Here is a 20,202-nt window from a genome sequence, read left to right as displayed (position 1 = left end):
TTTGCTGAAATAGATAAATTAACTTCTTTCATTACAGAAAAGACATTATCTACATTTATTGTAAAAATGGAAATGAACTTGTGACTTACAGGTTTGATAATGAGATAGAATATATTACAGAAAGAAGATAATATAATGTAACTTTAGAGAAAGAGATTAAAACATGTTCATATTTATCAACTGCTGTGAAGAATATTGGAAGCCACTTCTTCATATTTTCTTTCTTTCTTTTCTATTTTTGAACTTTTTTTCCTGTTTTCACTTTTCCTTTTCTTCTGATTTCTCCCCCCGCCCTTAATTTCTGCTAGTTTCTGTTAGCTTTTATCTTCTTGTTTAACTCTAGTTAGTTCTCGACTTCCAAACACAATTGAGCTCAACATTTCTGCATTTGACAATCTTTTTTGCCACAACTGTTAAACGAATCAATGGGTTATTAAGTGAATCATGCAATTGTTAAGCAAACCTGGCTTCCCCCATTGACTTGTTAGAAGATGAGTGGGAAGGTTACAAATGGTGAACACAAAACCCCAGGAAGCTGCAACTGTCACGGATACATTCCAGTTGCCAAGCTCCTGAATTTTGATCATGTGACCATGGGGATAACTGCAACAGTTGTCAGTGTGAAAAATAGCCATAAGTTTCTCTCTTTTTTTTTTACTGCTGTTGTAATTTTGAATGGTGATTAAATGAATGGTTGTAAGTCAAGGACTGCCTATATACTAAAATATTATTCCAATTTGTACAAAGGAAGTGACATATCTCCAGGGAAAATAGATGAATAGTGAGGATTATAGTGAGGATTACAGAAGAACAGAGACAGATTATGAATGAATCTGTAACAATGAGGCTAGGATTAAACTACAAAGGATACCTGGACCAGATGGATTATCATATTTTTTATTATAAATGTTTTGAGCATGAACTTTTACAACCTTTACAAAAGAGGATGAACTCTGTCCCACTAGGAAGAAAGATGCTAGAGAGTTGGAAACTTGGCCAATATTGCATTAATACCGAAAAAAGGTCACGATTTGACTTTAACATGAAACTGTAGGCCAACATCATTATTAAATAGATACACCTTGTTTATAATGATTCTAGTTGATTGACTGGAAATAATTTTGCAAGAATTTATTAATGAGAATCAATGTGAATTTTTATTTAAAGGAACGTTAAAGCACAATGTTAGAAATGTATGGACATTTTGGAATATTCAGAGCAATTTAATGAAAAACAAAGCCACATTAATTTTCTTAGATGCAGAGAAGGTCTTTGAAAATCATAAAACTGGGCTTTGCTGTACAAGGTTTTGGAAAATAGGAATTCTGGAGAGATACAAAGGGAAACTATATGTTATTTCAAAATAACTATGTTAAGATATGGAATGAAGTAAAGGTATATATTTTGAAATGAAACAATTTAAAACTGTCGTTCAGGAGAGAATTTCTGTGATGAAAACGAATGTCTTGTCTAGAATGATGTTTTTGTTACAGACAATATTGATTTTGATAACTGAAGCACCATTTAAATACTGACAGAAGGTTATATCTAAATATTAGTTTGTATTCCTTTTAATCTTCCTTTTTAAAATCATTAATAACAATTACACACACACACACAAATTTTCAATTGAAGGACAGCACAAATATGAAATGAATATCAAAAAAGAAAGAAAGAAAGAGAAGGAAGGAAGGAAGGAAGAAAGAAAGAAAGAAAGAAAGAAAGAAAGAAAGAAAGAAAGAAAGAAAGAAAGAAAGAAAGAAAGAAAGAAAGAAAGAAAGAAAGAAAAAAGAAAGTTTTAAAATGTATCTGTTATTTTGACAGTTAAAAGTACAACCACAGCCTTACCTTTCTACCCCCTGTGTTTATCCGAAGTGGGGTAAGGAAGGGGTCAAAGATCATATGGCTGGTTTCTATATTGACCGGTGATTGCCGTTTTCCAACGGAGCAAAGATTCCAAGCTGAATTCACCAAACCCCAAAAGGAAGGAACTATAATACAGAAAAGAAAGGAATAAATTCATTTGGGGGATGAAAATTAAGAAAAAGAGTATTGCTATTGTACTCCACTTGAATTAGTAACCCTTGTTGCCAAAAGAGGTGCAGTTTATTTCTGGGACAAAGAAAATAGCAGAAACAAGGAGATCCCATTCTGAAGCACCAGAAAGAGGTCCTTATCGCCTATGTTGATGATCCAGATATCGGACTGAGATTCCCTTGCCGAGCAGAGCTAAGTACTTCCTATGCAACATGGCTCTTAGCAAGCTCAATGGTATAAAAAGAGACAGAAACATGTATCTCTCAGTTCACACCAAGACAGATGCCCAGAAGTTCTGTACTTCCGTGCTCTGTACTCTGGTGATTCTAGTCTTCTTTGAAAATAAGAACCTTGTACATCAGCTCTACAATAGCTGACTTCACTCGTTGTGCTCTTTGTTGATATGTATAGTTCTGTCTTTGGACAGGCATATATGATGACAAAACAGGCCTTACGTTCAATATTCACAAGAGACAGAATTACTTTAGCAAATGTTTTCAAGATAGCCACAAAGAACACATTCTGTCAAACTAGCCAGCAATGTTGTCACTTGACAATAGCTCTAATAGGAGCCTTTTGAAAAGCAGGGGCAAGCAGCAGTCTTTTCCTGATACTTTAATATGACTGAGCTCTATGAGATCCATTTCCCACAAACCAATTCATTTGCTCAGGGCTAGTTCTAACACCAATCATGCTCAGAAAATTAATTTCCACTTCACTTCCTTTCACTTGTGCTAACTTGCTGAGCCTTCCCTCTCCCCTGCCCCCCCCCCCCCGAATGACAGAAGCAGCCGGTGAGCATAGTAATTATCACCATGCTTGGTGAAGCAGCAGAACTATGACAAAGGTGGACATGTCATCAGGCCTAAAACCATCAGTTTTTGACTTAAGAGAGATCATGATCTCAGGGGAAGCTGAGCGGTAAGACAATGAGTATGGGGAATGACCATATAATTGTGTCATTCCAGAACTATTTGAAGGCACTAAAGTTCCTCCAAAGGCAGAGATATTATTGCCATAACTCAGGTTCAATAACTCCACTTTCAGATCAAAGAGATTTAAATAGCTTCCTAATTTTACTGCTTATCTTCTAATGATGTTAGGAGCTTCCCTGAGAAGGGCAGGTTCTGCTCCCTGAGTTGGGCGTACATAAATAAACATAGACATTTTTAGTTCCTAAGAAGGTAGACAAGATGAGGTTCAGAGGTGCACTGCTAATCGTAGGGATCAGGTGGCATGTAAATCAGCGGACTGCCTAAAAGTTAAGTGGATTACTAGTTTTGCTCAAAAGAAAAAGCCCCTGCCCCAAATATTAGTATTGCCAGCACTGTGTTGTATTCTTGACATTTTCTCTTCAGAATGAAAGATCAGCAGTTATGTGTACTGTTATATTTTTCAAATGCGTAATATTCGCTGATATTTGCTTAATCATTTTCACATGGTTGAAGGCAAATTCACTTAGATTCAAGATGTGACAAAGGTATAAATTGTAAGAGTTGTTTTAACAAGACATAGCCAGTCCTTGATTGGCATTCTAACTTACCATGCTGAGAGAACAAGCAAGAGGGAAAGAATAGGAAGTGCCCATAAAAAACCAAACATATCTTCACAACAGGTATTAGCCATTTCCAAGTTGCTCATTTATAGCATCTTATGGAGCCAACCATCTAGAAAGCAAGTCTTCATTATTAATATAGTGCCACAGTGATGTTTGGATTGCTCAATAAGATGCTATAAATCAACTGTGTAGAAATGGCTGATAACAACAACAAAACATTTTTTTAGGTTAAAATTTTCAGAATTTCCAAATACAAAGGCCAAACCAGCAGTGCTGCCCATATAATGCCACATAACAGCTACAATATATAGCCAAGTCTTAAGATATATGGAATTAACGACCAGAAGCAATTGGACTTTTAGACAATCAGCTGTATTAGTTGTGAATGAGTTGCCTATACCAGCAGTCCTCAACCTTTGTAGCCCGGCTTGGGAAGCGGGGAGAGGGGAACCAAGCTGCTTAAGTGGCGGGCTGGCATGCATGCGCAGGTGCAGCCCCAATCGCGTGAGCGGTAGGGTGGTATACAAGTGAGGCATGGTTCCAAATAGGCCATGGCCCAGTAGTTGCCCCCCCGGGGGTTGGGGACCCCTGGCCTATAGAGTACTTTCATGCTTTGAATTAGAGGTACTGTAGCCCTAGACCAGGGGTAGGCAACCTTGGCTCTTTTATGACTCGTGGACTTCAACTCCCAGAATTCCTGAGCCAGCTTGGAAACCATTCCCTTTCTCCTCAGCATGGCTGGCTCAGGAATTCTGGGAGTTGAAGTCCACGAGTCATAAAAGAGCCAAGGTTGCCTACCCCTGCCCTAGACTTACAACCATCGCTTTAGTGAACATTCAATTTTACAAGGACACTGAAAAAAGTCAGTTATGACCATTTTTCACACTTACAACTGTCTCAACATCCACTTGGTCCCACGATTAAAATTCAGACAGCCTGGCAACCGACTCACATTTACAACGGTTGCAGTGTCCCAGGGTTATGTGATCCCCTTTTGCGACCTTCTGACAAGCAGAGTCCATGGGGTAGCCGGATTCACTTAAGAACCATGTTACTAACTTAGCAACTGCAGTGATTCACTTAACAACCGTAGCAAGAAAGATCATAAAATGGGGCAAACTCACTTGACAGCCATCTTGCTTGGCAAAAGAATTTTTTGGGCTCAATTGTGGTCTTAAGTCGAGGACTACTTATACCACATGCTCCCTTAATCGCATGCCAATTGATTTAACCCGGCAAGGAAAGTACTGGAAACTCTTATTTTTGAAGCACTTTTTAAAATAGCGAACTGAAACAACAGGTTAAAAAACAAAGAAATGAAGAAAAGTCCAGGAACCTTTCAAAAGAGATGTGCATAAGCTAAGCTATTTTTTTGTTTCTCTCTCTGTGTGTATGTTTCTTGCCTAGGTACACCAATAGTAGACATCATTCTTTTCAAGAGTAACTCAACGGGACCGCCAGGAAACAACTTCTCTGCCTTAAGAACCCTTTGTTCATATACAGTGGGGTAGGGAGAAGTCATTTAGGGTTATGCCAACACTCAGCGGAGAGAATACTTGCTTCTTTGTTGTGGCTGCTATTTTATCAGTTCAAAAAGTTGTCAGACAGATTAACAAACAGATTGTATTCAAGGATGCCTTGCATTGATTCCCCCCCCCCAACTTTGGCATATAATCCAGGGTTAGCACAACGCTCTACAAGAAACAATGGCCTTTTTTTGTTTCATAAGGCTTTACACAATGCACGCTAAAGTAAGTCAGAATGCTTCCAATCTCCTTTCCTTTTTTCCAGTCCAAAGCATGATTTACAAAACTAAAATTGGCATATTTATCTTTTCGCAGACCATGAGGGTTCCGGAAAACGCCAATTAACTAATCAGAGCAGAGTAAAAAAAGTTAAATGATCGATAATGCACTGGACCATCTCCAAAGTATTTTAAAGCTCCTTGGACAAGACACTAAGTTCCTACTTGTGGGGTGGAGGGCAGGTTGATTACAATTGATTTTATATGAGAAGGGTTAAATTGAATTTAGCAGGGGGAGAAAGGCCTCCAAGGAATTAGATTACCTGTTAATAAGAGGAAAAATTAATCCATGTTATAACAGAGGCTTTATGTTGTGGATTTGAAAACGTTTTTTTTTCTTCTGTTGCACTATTTTCTCATTAGGGAAAGTAGAGAAAGTACACACATTTCATTAGAAATGGGATGACTATTGTATCATGAATAACGGAAGGTGAGGGCTTTTCCTGATGGGATCAAGACCTCAATGTAGTGATCAACGTTTATATTCACTATACACACAGCCAACCTTCAATATTCTTGTGAGGTTAAACAAAGTACTCTTAGATAATAAAGCAAGTAAAAATTAGGTTATGCATCCACTAGCATGTGAAATCCAGTGCTAACAGCTATATTCTGTGGTAAGATTATTGTGTAGATGAAAGTAGCCCAACCTACTAAGTATTGCTTGCATTTCTTCCCACAATCCTAATGAGGACAATGATCTACATTATTTATTCTCATTTTACACGTCCTCCCAGACAATGCAATGCAATCTTTAATAAAAACTAAACAACTAGAATATAACCCTTAAAGCAAAGTTCATTTCAAAAGCATTCTAAAAAGAGGTAGCTCTTATAACAGCTGTAACTCAGTAAGAGTATGGGGTGAATACGCATGGCTTCAGTTGTCATTTAAAATATGGCAGAGGAAAGGCTAGTTGTAATTCCCAAGTCTGAGTTCCATAATCAGGATTCTCCTAGATCAGGGGTCTTCAAACCTGGCCCTTTTGTGACTTGTGGACTTCAACTCCCAGAATTCCTCAGCCAGGCATGCTGGCTGAGGAATTCTGGGAGTTGAAGTCCACAAGTCACAAAAGGGCCAAGTTTGAAGACTCCTGTCCTAGATCAATCAGAGCAGGGCAGGGAGACTTTTGATGTTTTGAAAAATAGAGACTTTGAAGACTTGGTTGGACAATGTGACCCAAAATGCTTTGGCTCAGAGGGCTTACTGGTTCAATTATGTCCAAATGTCTTTCTTACCTGCAGAGTAACTTTGGCATAAAAGAAGCCACATTCTCTATCCTGAAGCCATTGCTAAACCTTGTTTTCCAGAATCTCCTTAAACTGAGATGGACTCATCTCAGATCATCTAGTGATGGTTCAAAACAAACAGGGATTTGAATATATACTAGTATATTTTTAATACATGGTGTACTTTTTGTTATTCCTTTACTGCATTTGGAAGACTGCTAGAAGACTTTCTGCCTGCTTGTTTTTTAAAAAAAAATACCCGCACTCACATATTTTTTTCCATTCACTTTTCACAATGTTCCAAATGGTGAGTAAACAAAGTTATCCCCAAATCTATTTTGTTGTCTTTTGTCATTACCGCAATCTGAGGAATTAATGATTTTTTTTTTGAGACAGCTAAAACAGCATGCATCCAATTTGGATTTAGCACAAACACAAGTAGCAATAAAGAGTGGGCTTTGAAAGTCAATTAAATGATAAGTGTCATTAATAAAATAAATTGGTTCAAAGTGCATTACAGGGACTGAAACATATTGACTAACAGAACAAAAAAGAGAACTTAAACAGCCAACTTTTATTTTCCCTACCCCAAGTAAATTAAGAATACTTTCTGCTCACCTTAAGAACACTTCAAAATAGATACAGGTAATCCTCAACTTATAACCAGTAACTCAGCGACCATTCAAAATTACAATAGATTTTCCCTCCCCCCCCCACCAGAAAGTATTTATGACCAACATTCAAAGTTCTGATGGCTGGTCCACCCCACGATCATATAATCACATTTGGGCACTCAGCAACTGATCCAAAATTAGAGCCATTTGCAGCATCCTATAATTGTGTGACTGTAATTTAGGTTTTTTTTGTGGAAAACAATGTTTACTTCTATTTTCCAGAAAAAAACACCCATTGAAGATAATGGATTTACTTAACAACTGTGTATTTGCTTAATAACCACTATAAAAGTATATGATGACCTACTTAATGACCAGCACAACTTACAGGTATACTTTCAAGCTAGGTTACAGGGTTAAGAGGACTACATGAGTACTAGTAGAAGAAGACCACAAATATTTCCATGCAAAATTTTCACATATTAATTTTTCAATCCAAAGTATGTTTATAAAGACTGAATAACATTAGAACACTGAAGGGAAAGGAAAAAGAAGGAATGGGATGATCTGATCATTGACCATGCTACTTATGGTGCTGAAAAATATAGCCCAAAATATATGATGGGTTGCCTGTCCTTGAGTTTTGGCATGCCTTGTTGTTTTTCTAAAATATTTTTCATTAAAGAAATATTTTACAAAGTAAAAATAATACAAATTTAAGGAAAAAGAAAGAAAAGTAAAACAAAAGTGATAAGTACCTAGAAAAGAAATAAAAAAGAAAAAAAGATATAAAGGAATAGCTTTTGATCTTTACAGCAATTATAAATGCATTTATATTTTATCCTCCATCCCTCAAGTTACATCACAACTGCCTTCTTTCCATATTCTACCCTTTCCAATCATTAAACCCATAAATCACAAATTCATTTTTTCCTGTTTTCAGCAAAAAGTCCATAAAGCGTTTCTAGTCATTAACAAATGCAGTTATTGCCTTTTCAGCATTTTGTTTTACTAGTGAAAAGAACTGGTTATAGAGAAGATTAAAAAAAAGAACCCTCATGAAGATCTTTACTTCAAGTTCTACAGTCTGTACATTCTCAGAAAGAAAGCAGTAACTGTCAGCTATCAGATTCATGCCTAGCAACCATGCACATATGTATTACTATGTCTCCTTCTTCTTCCCTCTCTATTGCAATTGATCTGAAATACAACTATGGTCCACATCGACCCGTGGAGGTAAGGTGCAAAGTCCTAACTTGGGATATGGCAAGAAGTCCCAGGCTCAATCCCTGCCTCTCTTGATAGGAAGGATGTGGAAATCCCTGCCAGAAATCCTCCAGAGCTCCTGCTGAGAATGGACCAATTCAACAGAAGAGAACTTCTCATTCTAGAAAGCTGCAACTGCTTTCTCTCACACTGTGGCAATAAATTAAAACTAAACTAAAACAGTGCTTTCTGGCAACTGATGCCATTTTAAAAAACACTTTGTGACAACTCATAAGAAGGATAGTAGTTCTTCTAAGATGAAAGACACAGGAAGGGACAACAATGGCCTGACTTGCCAAGTATTGGGATTCCAGCCTTCATTGGTTCCAATCAGCTAATATAGTTCCAATCTTACCAATGTGCCAACTTCATGTTTGGAGGGGGGGAAAAGATAACTCAGAATATATCTCCTGATCACAGATTAGAACCTGCATAAATACTTTCAGACTTTTAACATTCACCTTGCATACTTACGTTTTTGTCCCTTTAGAAAATTAAAGCCAGCATAAAATAACTATGATGAGAAAAAGGTACTCAAATCTAGCATGGTATCATCAAAGCAAACCTTATGGCCTGAGTTAAGAGAGATATGTAATCTATTTTACATTGTAGTTACAAAGGAGCAACATGAAAAAGAAAAAAAGGAAAAATGCCTGGGAGTCTGTATAATAAGCAAAACAATTGTAAGCTGTTTAAAGTACTGGATGGATAAAAGGTACATTCACTTTTATTTTTAACAAACAGTCATTTAAAAAGTTCTCTCTCTCTCTTTCTCTCTCTCTCTGTGTGTGTGTATCCCTCTCTCATTTGCACCTTTTCCAAGACCGCTGAGGGCTTGTGCAGTGCCGAGTTGTCTGTGTCTGTGTCTGTCTCTCTGTTGTAAACCACTTAGAGAGTGCTGTAAACCACTATGAGGCAATATATAAATCTAAGTGCTATTGATATTGATACTGATATGTATGTATGTATGTATGTATGTATGTATGTATGTATGTATGTCCAAAATAAGATGTATATATCTACATATAGTATTGGAGAAGAGTTGAGAATACCATGGACAGCCAAGAAAATAAATGGATCATTGAGCAAAATCAACCCAGATTTCTCACTCAGTGCATAAATGATCATGATCCAGCTCCAATTATCCTACTTCAGACACATTATGCAAAAACCGAAGTCTCTTGAGAAAGTTCTAATGTGGGGAAAGGTGGAAGGAAAGAGAAGAAGACCAACAGCAAAATGGTGGAGAGACTCAGATATAATAGCAATGAGTTTTAATAATATGTCAACGGATTGAGCTAGGTGTTTTTGAAATGTCTTTTGCTCTTTGGCTGCAAATTAATAAAGCTAACGTATTATTATCTTTCTATTACTTTTCCTTCTGCTTATTATAGTTCACCAATACAAATTATACATACACACATATGCATGCACACAGAGGTATTATGGCAACGTAGCTTTGAACAGACCTGGGATGTCAAGGGGTGGGGTTGGGAAGGGCAGAATCAAGTGGAGGAGAATGCAATGTGGAAATGATCTTTCCAGCTCACTTCAAAACCCCTCCAGGGAACACATGAGATCTACAGTATAATCTCTCCAGTCCTGCAATATTCTGTCTCTGATTCTAAGGGATGCTATTGTGAAGTTTATCTCTTTTAAAATTATATTTGCTTACTCTTTCTTCTGATAACAGCCCCAAAAGCAATATACAGAATGTTGTCGTAGATTAAGTATTTAGATAGAGACAAATCTTTCAAAACATGAGAGCTGTTCAACAATAGAAATATTTAGGAGTTCATTGAATCCTTCCTTGGAGGTTTTCAGGATCAAGATATATTAAGTTATGAATAACAGTTCAGGTTTACGGACTATTTGGCTTATCTAAATCTGGTCTGCAGCATGAAACCCACCATCTCTTGCTACACCGGAGAACTGCCATTTAATATGTTTCAATAAAATACAAAGTCATTTTATTGCAAAGATACAATTTTTAAGCAATTGAAAAGCATTCACCAACCTGGAGCCCTCTGGCTATTTTGATTTCAATCCTCTGAATCCCTGGGATGGATGGCCATAGTGGACAGGGATGATAAAATCCAGGAAGAGTGGAGAGCAGTCTACATAATTTGACAGAATCACTTTGTGTGAGCTGGGCAGCTATATAAATCTGTTCAATCAATCAATCAATCAATCAGGCTGAAATACACCAGCTATGTTACTGAAACTCTGCTCATACCTATTCTGCAAATTATAACAGAATTTGGGGCTCAAGTATGGTTGTAGATTAAGGACTACTTGTGTTTATATCTTTCAAAATCTTTGTGATACTACATATAACTTTGATACACACAAGCTGCGGAGATCACATGCTTATCTAAAGGTATTATCATCAGTATTTCCTTTTAGATGAATTAAATAAAATTAATGAATGCAACACTTTCATAACCTACACACAGCTCTTTTTTTTTTTTGCTTTCTGTAGTTTGAATTTCCAATTTCAGTGAATTAGCCTGAGATTTTATATTAGTTTCCAGGAAATGTATGCCAGGAATAATTGCTGTGTAAACACAGTTCATTTGGCTTTTATCATATCAGTGGACTTTTCAAGCGGCAAATATAAAAATCAACACCATGAATAAGCTCAAGCAGACTTTGCATCAATTCTCTCCTAGCTTTCTCACATTTCAAACTCTGAATGCATTTAGAGCTAAGTTCTTTAGAGCCTAGAGAGACTAGTGTGCAATATCATATATTCAAAAGAAATTTTCCTGCTTACCCAGCTCCAGAACTATATTTGGAAACCTCAACACAGCTGCCTTTAATCAGCAGGTATTCCCCACATGTCACATCTCCCCGATACATTGGGGAAAATATGGAAAAGTGCACAATGAACAGCCAGGAAGAGGAGCCTCCAGAAAGAGGCAGCTCCATTGCATTCTTCAGACCACTTCTAGCATTCATCACTTTTAACGTTGCCCCCACAAAAGTCAATGGACTCTTCTCACCCAGTTTAAATGACTACATTCAACTAAGTCCTCGAATTAAGACCACAGTTGCTAAGTGTGAAATTGGTTAAGTGAGTTTTGCCCCATTTTACTACTTTTCTTGCCACATTTGTTATGTGAAATTAAGTTGTTAAATTAGTAACCCCATTATTAAATGAAACTGGCTTTTGACTTTGCTTGTCAGAAAGTGACCCCCGGGGCACTGCAACCATCATAAATATGAACCAGTTGTCAAGCATCCCTATGATGTAAATCATATGGCCACGGGGATGTTGCAGTGGTTATGAGTGCGAAAATGGTCATAAGTCACTTTTTTCAGTGCCGTTGTAACTTCAAACAGTCATTAAATGAACTGTTGTAAGCAGAGGACTACCTATGTCTTGTCAACCTTCTCAGGGGGAAACCCCCCCTCCCCTCCTTCAGCGGTCCCTATTCTGTAGTATTTTCTCTGTGAACAGAGGATTGACAAATCTGGTATCGTGTGCCATTTATGTTATACGGAGAGAGACCCTGGCAAGGAATTGCATTTCAATGCCAGATGCCATCATAGGTATTTTGGGATATTTTGTTCAAAATAGGGTAAAATGCCCAGGCTTTGAAATGAGGAAAAGTGATGGCAAGACTTAAAACAACTTAGCCCTTCTGCCATCAGAGCAATTATATATTAGCACAGCCTCATCTCAACTGGTACCTCAAATGCATGGATACTAACACAACACAATGGCACTGCGTACATTGCAGATAGTCCTCGACTTACCATCACAAATGCAGCCCAAGATTTCCACTGCTAAGCAAGACACCTGTTGTTAAATAAAAGCCCCTGTTGACTTTGCATGTCAGAAGGTGGCAAAAGGTGATCACATGCCGGTTGCCAAACATCTGAATTTTGATAAGGTGACTTTGGAGATGCTACAACAATCGTAAGTGTGAAAACGGCCGTAAGTCATTTTTTGTCAGTGCCTTTATAACTTCAAACGCTTCCTGAAACAAAAGGTGAGGACTACCGATGCAACTTCTTTGAGATACTTTTTCAGGCCTGATTCTTCAAACAGCGGTCTGCATTACCAAAACTCCACTCACCCTTGATATGATTGCAGCACTGTCATATTTCTTAATAAATATTATATGGGGCAAATTTGGCATCAGTAGAATATCGTTAAATGTCTACACTTGAGGGCTTCAGAAAAAGAAAGGTATAAAATGTAACCCAGCTCCTTTGTAATAGATAGGGAAAGCTTCAAACACTAAAGCAGGTGAAAGAAGATTTGCATTCAATTAAATTGACTGTATGCTTCTAATGACTTCATGGCTGGTGGAACAGTTTGGCCATTTTAATTATAACCATGCCTCAAAGGGCCATATTTTATAGCCCTGTGTTTAATATATCCCTGTGCATAAATTAGTCCTATGTACCAGTACTACATCTCAGCCTTTCTTTCTGCTTTCTTTGCAAGAGCAACAATAAACCTCTCCAGGTAAAACCACCATGTTGGAACAATTCTTGTTGTTTTGTGTAGAAGGAACTGCAGAGTATCAGCTTTGCTTCCTTTGAGAATCAGCAAATCATATGGTTCTACCCCCAGATTTTCACCTGGCTTAAAGAGTGACATCTGCAAGCTGGTATATACTTACTGTGATGAATGTTTAACAGTTCAGTATGTTTATTGTCTTATTGTAGTATACTAGTTCTTTTCTTTAAAAGCTTGATCTTGATATTGAAAAGAAAAGGGGATGTTATTTGTCCGATCTTCTGAATATTTGTCCCATTATATACTTCAGGGGTATCCAAACTGAGCAACCTTAAGACTTATGGACTTCAACTCCAAGAATTCCTTAGCCAGCCATGCTGATATTAAATATTTTGTAAGCTGCTGCAGAAACATCCTAATCAGGACAATTTTCTTAAACCAGCTCAGAGTCCAGCTGGTACCAGCACAGGACAGGAACAGCTAAAGAGTATAATATATGGATATGTCCTCAGTGAGGCTTTAGCCATCACAGTTTTAGCTTTTAAAAGTACAGTCATACAATATATAAATAGTGACAATTTTTAATAACCAAATTTATAGGTAGTCCATCATGTTTTATAGACTTTCATTGCTAACATTCCCATTCCTGAAACTTTATGAATTTGAGCATATCTATTGCCATTAATTTCCTAGTCCCATAATCATGTTAATTTTATAATATGAAAAGTGTTCGTCATATTTTAGACCTCTGAAGAAAGGAACAATTCTACTAATGTTTTATTCTTTAAAAATGGGGAAGCAGCTCTGTTGGCAAGTATAATTTTTCCAGAAAATATAGATTACCAATTTTCTCGGAGTGATTTTAGCTGCTGCTGCATTGTGTTGTGCTTGTTAATAACAACCATGGTAATTATTATCTTCATTATTAAGCTTTCTGCATCTTTCTTTGCTGGTTCAACGTGAAAATGGCTGTCAGCTCAAAATTGCATCTTTGTGTAGGTGTTTCATCATGTTTGAGATATGGAGATAAAAAGACCAGCCTTGTAGTTTGTGGGGGAAAAAAAATTTCAACTACATTCGTAGTGTAACTACTATTAATCATTCATGTAACTCTACAAGGTGCAAAGCATTTCACAACTGTGAAAAAGAAACATAAATGGGAGGGAAGGAAAGGGAGATATACTTAAGCCCATAACCCCATTTAGACTTTATTTATAGATAAAGTCTAGACGCGGTGGCTCAGTGGGTTAGGACGCTGAGCTTGTCGATCAGAAGGTCGGCAGTTTGGTGGGTTGAATCCCGAGTGCCGCGTAACAGAGTGAGCGCCTGTTACTCGTCCCAGCTTCTGCCCACCTAGCAGTTCGAAAGCACGTAAAAATGCAAGTAGAAAAATAGGGACCACTAAGGTGGGAAGGTAACAGCGTTCCGTGCGCCTTTGGCGTCTAGTCATGCCGGCCACATGACCACGGAGATGTCCTCGGACAAACGCTGGCTCTTCAGCTATGAAACGGAGATGAGCACCGGCCCCTAGAGTCGGAAACGACTAGCACGCATGTGCGGGGGAACCTTTACCTTTACCTTATAGATTTAAAGCCAAATTTTAATTGGAGAGAAACAGAGTATTACTGTGGGGAAATGCCAGGAGGAGAAGGATCAAGATCTTTCTCCCATTGATTGATATTGTCCTATCCCAATATCACCTACTCAATAACAATACCCCCAGGAAACAAACAAACAAACAAAACCTCTGACCTATGTCCTGAATGGTGAACTGTTTTTTTCTCCCCACAACTTATGCAAAATGTACTGTATTCCTACATCTTTTTTTCAATTTAGGCAATAAAACCATCTTGAAATATCTGTGTATCATCTGTGTCTTATCGCCACTATTATTTTTCACCTACATTAATGGAATAAGTAAAAAAAGCTAACGCCAGGAATGAAAATAATATTAATCAACTGCTCTTTGCAGATGATCAGGCATTGATAACAAGTGCAGCTAAAGAACTGCAACAACATCTCATGTCCAGGAACCAGGAATGTAAGACAAATAACATGTGAATTAGTTAAGTAAAAACAGAAGTAATGGTAATCAAAAAAGAAAAGTACACCCTAAACTTAGTAATAGAGGGAACAAGCATAAAACAAGCATCAGAGTTCAAATATTTAGGAACAACATTTATCGAAGATGGAAAAAGGGACAAAGAAATTAAAATACAATGCAAAAAGCCAAATCGAATATTGGGACAGCTAGCTCCATTACTAAAACATAAGGCAGTACTGATTAGTACAAAGAAGCATCTCATACAAAGCATGCTCATCCCCAACTTATGTTACCAATGCCAAACATGGACACTTAAAATGAAACATAAACAAGTTAGTTAGCATGGAAATGAGATATTTAAGAAAAGCTGCTGGAGTGACTAGAAGGGATAAAATCAGGAATGAGATTATAGAGGAAAGAATTGGAATAGAATCAATATTAAAGTACATACACACAGCAAATAAAGGGGTTTATCCATCTGGAGAGAATGTCCAGGGATTCCATAAGAAATAAGGTGAGGAGGAGGAGGAGGAGGAAAATCTATATCTTGTAAATTTCCTTGCTTTGAAAAATCTTTTCTACATCAACAAAGCTGTCAAGAATCTGATGGGGAATTGTGGAAGATGTTGATACATTTGCTAGCATCTTGCCATTGTCACCGGCAAAGTGAGAAGGTGCTATAAAATACACCCAGGACTCATCTATCATTGTGAGCTGAAAAGTTACACAATACGATGTGTAAAAAAAACCCAGAATATGGAATCTTCACATTACAAGGAACAGAAGATGCTAATAGCTGCTTCAAGGCAAGGTCAATTTTAATCACAGGAAAGCAGATGAAAAGAGTTAAAGGGCATTGGCTTGATGTTACAACTACAATATACTTCAGCTTCACTGCAGTGCACTTTGAAAGCCACTTAACACTTTAAAAAACACCAGAGAGCCTATTAAAATCTAAACACATCACATTTAATTTGGCTCAGACTACTAAATGACAGGCTATCTTGTGAAACTTAGTGATTTTAGTGAGATTTAAAATTTAATTTTACAAAACAGAGGGGACTCCAGATGTACTCTAAGGACATTGTGGATTCCAATGCTGCCATTCCCGGGGTTCATAAGAGTTTCACTCCTTGATTCTTTAAATAACCTTTTAAGTTTCCCACAATTATAATATTACAAGTAGAGAGCAAAATAAGTGAAAAATGCAGGACTCAGCATTCTACAGTGGAAACTTCCAAGAGTCTTACCTTACTAATCCTGCTGTGTTTGAAAAACTTAAAAAAGTCTCTGTAGAATGTCCTTTTCACACTACCATTTAATTATGCAAAAATTGGTGGCTACAATTTTAAAGCATTTTTTTCAATTAAGAGAAAATATATGTAACAATGCCAATTAGCAACCTTTGGCCTTTGCTGATCTACTTATTTTTGTTTACACAAATGATGATAGGTAACAAAAGAAAACACATTCTTTCACTAGACTGACTGAAGCAGTCCTAATTTCACTTCATAAACTGTGCTTCTCATGGGGAAGGAGAAATGTTGAACACAAAACATTTGCCCAGTTTTGTGTAGTTAGATAATCTACATATCAATGCAATTAGAATTAATATGAACTGGACTAGATACTAGAAGTGACTAGTAAGAAAATAATTATGGCTTTCCATGAAAAAAAAGTTTCAGATGTCACACAACTTAAGACAATATGTCATGGCCCCATCATATCCTGGTTCAGAGAAGGAGGAGGAGTTGGAAACGGGACTGTCTGATGGGGATAGCATGTCTCTTCTGCAATGTTTGGCGAGCCATGGACTAAGGACAATGCTATCCCAGGCCCCTCAGGCATTGGGGGAGACGGTCGACTGGATGGGAAGTTGCCTGCCCTTACATACACAGGGGAAGATCAGCTGCAGACAGGCAATAGTGATGAGAGGCAGATCCCCTCTGATGAGGAACAGCTGCCTCCCCCACTTGATCCAAGGGTATGGAGAGTGGATCAGAGGCAAACTCAAAGGAGGTATGTGATGCTACTCGGGAGAAGGTTGCCCTGGCCCTCCTCACAAGGAACACCTGGCTTGGATTGACCTAAGTAGAGGCCAGGGTCTTGGTCGGGAACAACTTTGGTATGCACTTCCCCAGCCTTGGAAAAACTCTGCTTTGACTCATGTTACTACTGCCTGTGCTTTTGCCTTGTGCCTTTGCCTCATGGACTTGCCTTGCCCTATAGATCTTGAATCTTGTGTAGGACTTATGGCCCTTGTCCTGTGAACTTGCAACTTGTTTTTTGAATTTCCTTTCTACCTTTGCGAATCAGTTTGTGGTACTGTGGGTGGCCTTCTTCAGGAAAATTTGGGTTGAAGCTTTACTGGCCATTATAGGCTCATTTGTGTGGAATTAGCAGAGCAATAAAGTTCTGTATCGAAGCCTGCCTCTGCCTAGATGACCTGGGTCATAACACAATACCTATTTTATCAGTTGTGTATGAACACCAAGGACAACTTTGGCACATAGTCACTTATAGGCTTCTCTTTCACTATCAGTATAGAACTGCATAGGTGTGCTAGAACCAGCTCATGAGACCCAGTTGTTAATTTTATGGGATTTGGAACTGGTTGAGAGCACAGCTGAGCCACAACACCTCACACAGTAGTTGTGCACTTGGTACTGCAACACAGTGGCAGCAATGGAGTTGGCAGAGCTACTTCTTAAACATTTACTAGCACATTGCTGAGAACATAGAATATGGGATTTGCTGTATCTTTGATTTGATTAACCCCTTAGTGATGTTCATATTTCATTCAAATGGCCTGTATTCTCAGAACACTTCAGGTATTTCTAGCTTCTGCCAGTGTTTTTGTGTGTCTAATTAAATAATGAATCAATAAACACGATGGAGTACGTTAAAATGCATCTGAAAGAAATACAATTATCAGGAATAGAACTACTGAATATAATAAGTTGTATTTCAAAGTAATAAAGAGAAAGGATTACATTATGAAAACTGACAAGTAGACAGCTGTAATCATAATCATAGTTATGTTAGAGGTTACTGCCTTTAGTAAATCTGCCTCGCATTTCTCCTTTCACCATCTCTCCCACTGCAACCAGATTCAATATATACATTTATGTCTATAACTCCATGCCTTAGATGAAGTAGACTATTCTCAAAGGACTTAAAGCTACTCCTGTCAAAATCATCCAAGGCAGAGAATGTACGCAGTGATCTACACATATACTATGCTGATACATTACAACATTGCAGACTCTTAGGAAGAATCGAGTGTATATGAAGGTCAACACCAGCTAAAAAACTGAAATCTGTGATTTCACATTATTATGTATATAAATAATGATTTAAAATTGGGATTATTCTGTACCATTTGTTATTTGTTAATTATTATTTATAAAATAAAGACTTTGCAAGGCAATTCAAAGATAAAATCTTATTTTTCTAGCAAGAAAAGAAACTTTTTACTTCTCAAAAGCTTCTAGTATGTGGTTCAGCTGTTCAAAATTAGTGTATTTTCAGAGGGTATATAGCCCCAAATTCCATAGCATAGTTTAGATATATCTTAATACATTTAATGTAGTCCCCAACTCCTCTGATAATGAGCATTGATTTAATTGACTGATAAATTTATTAATTATACTGTTTATCTATGAGGCACCCAGGCTGATGTATAATAAAAATATATTAAAATTGTATTGTTATAAAAAGAGCGAAGCAACAGAGCAGAAAATATACTCAGTTTAGTGCAACAAGGGAAGAGGACTAAGCAGTGCTTTTTTGTAAAAGAAAAAGGTGCCGGAACTCACACATGTCATACAACCCGCCTTGCCTACCCTACAAGCTTCCATCCAAAAAAGGTGCCGGAACTCCGTTCTGAGCGTTCTATGAGAAAAAAAGCCCTGGGACTAAGACTGAAGGTGTTCCTTGGTAGGAAGAGTTAGTAAATTACTCAGAAAGGCTCTCAAATCCTTTGCTGAGATCAGATTATTATATTCATATGCTGAGATACAGAAATTTTTTGCCTGCACAGAACTTTTTTCTCAGGTCTTGACCAAGAATGCTGTGAACAATGTCAGCATATTAAGAGCCAATTTCATTTCTTTCATTCAATATCTTCTTGAATAGCTTGTTTGCAGGACAAAAATATGTAGCTCAGGGAAACTGGAAACATGATTTCTGCTTGCTCACTTGAAAGGTGATCTCAGTTTACTTTCCTCTTTCCTGTTAAAATTACCCTGGTGTTGATTTTTTTTCTCTTTGGACTCTTTTAGGAACAGCATGATAATAAGTAACCAAACAGTTAAGGAATAGATTTTTATTGTGTCTATTATTCATATCTAATATTGATGATCCTTGCATTCAAGAAAACCTTTTTAAAGTAATTATTTCATTATTAATTCCATATTTGTAGGGAATAGCTGCAGGTTGTTGATTTCAGATTCTCATTTCATAAGGATTCAGAGCTTTGTTTTGCATACAATCATAAAAAGGAGACACATACATACATACCCGGGCTTGTTAATTAGGTCGCAAATGTTTCGTCTCGTTTCGAGGGGACATCTTCAGCGCGGTTTGAATTGTGCTCGGTTTGTTTCGAATGTTGCCTTTGGTTTTTCAGTTGAGGTAGCTCTCTTGCTCTCAGTGGATGGTAGGCGGAGACGATGTCAATGTGTCTGTTCACTGATTGGTTGGTGGAGAACCAGGCCTCGAGGAATTCTCTTTCTCTCCTTGACTTTGCTTGGGTTATAACTGTGGTCCTGGTTAGATCAAACTTGTTTCCTCGTGGACGGACATGTGTCTTTTGATAGCTAGGGAGTGCTCGTGCAGTCTGGTAGATAGCTTTTTTCCTGTTTGGCCCACATACTGTAATTCTTTTCACAGTTGTTGCACTGGACTTAGTATATGACCTTTGATTTGTTTCTGTTTTCTCTTTAGGTTTTGATAAGGTCCATTTGAGAGTTGAGGCTGCTTTATGGGCTACTGTGAGGTTGTGTTGATGTAGTAGTCTTGCTGTCATCTCTGAAATGTTTCGTATGTAAGGAATTGTGATTCGTTTGGTTGTTCCTGTTCCTGTTGTAGTTGTATTGTTTGGGGTGTTTGTGTTGTTTCTGTGTAGGGATCTCCAGATGAAGCCTCATGGATATCCATTTCTCTCAAACACTCT

At 37.6% G+C, this 20,202-nt stretch overlaps 1 protein-coding gene across 1 annotated transcript in view; it reads right to left on the bottom strand.

Annotated features, from left to right (window-relative positions):
* The window catches only part of CA10 (carbonic anhydrase 10), a gene marked incomplete at both ends in the record, with an annotated part of 395,435 nt that overhangs the window by 216,975 nt on the left and 158,258 nt on the right, over window positions 1–20,202 (bottom strand). The window contains one exon of the mRNA XM_081320644.1: window positions 1,849–1,991. Within this exon, the coding sequence (XP_081176770.1) occupies window positions 1,849–1,991 (143 nt within the window). The remainder of the gene's footprint in view (window positions 1–1,848; window positions 1,992–20,202) is intronic.

This window comes from Vipera berus (genome assembly GCF_964194415.1).
Source record: "Vipera berus genome assembly, chromosome: 2".
Classification (NCBI taxonomy): domain Eukaryota; kingdom Metazoa; phylum Chordata; class Lepidosauria; order Squamata; family Viperidae; genus Vipera; species Vipera berus.
Note: the sequence above shows the minus strand (reverse complement) of the source record. Positions and strands in the feature narration are given on the sequence as shown.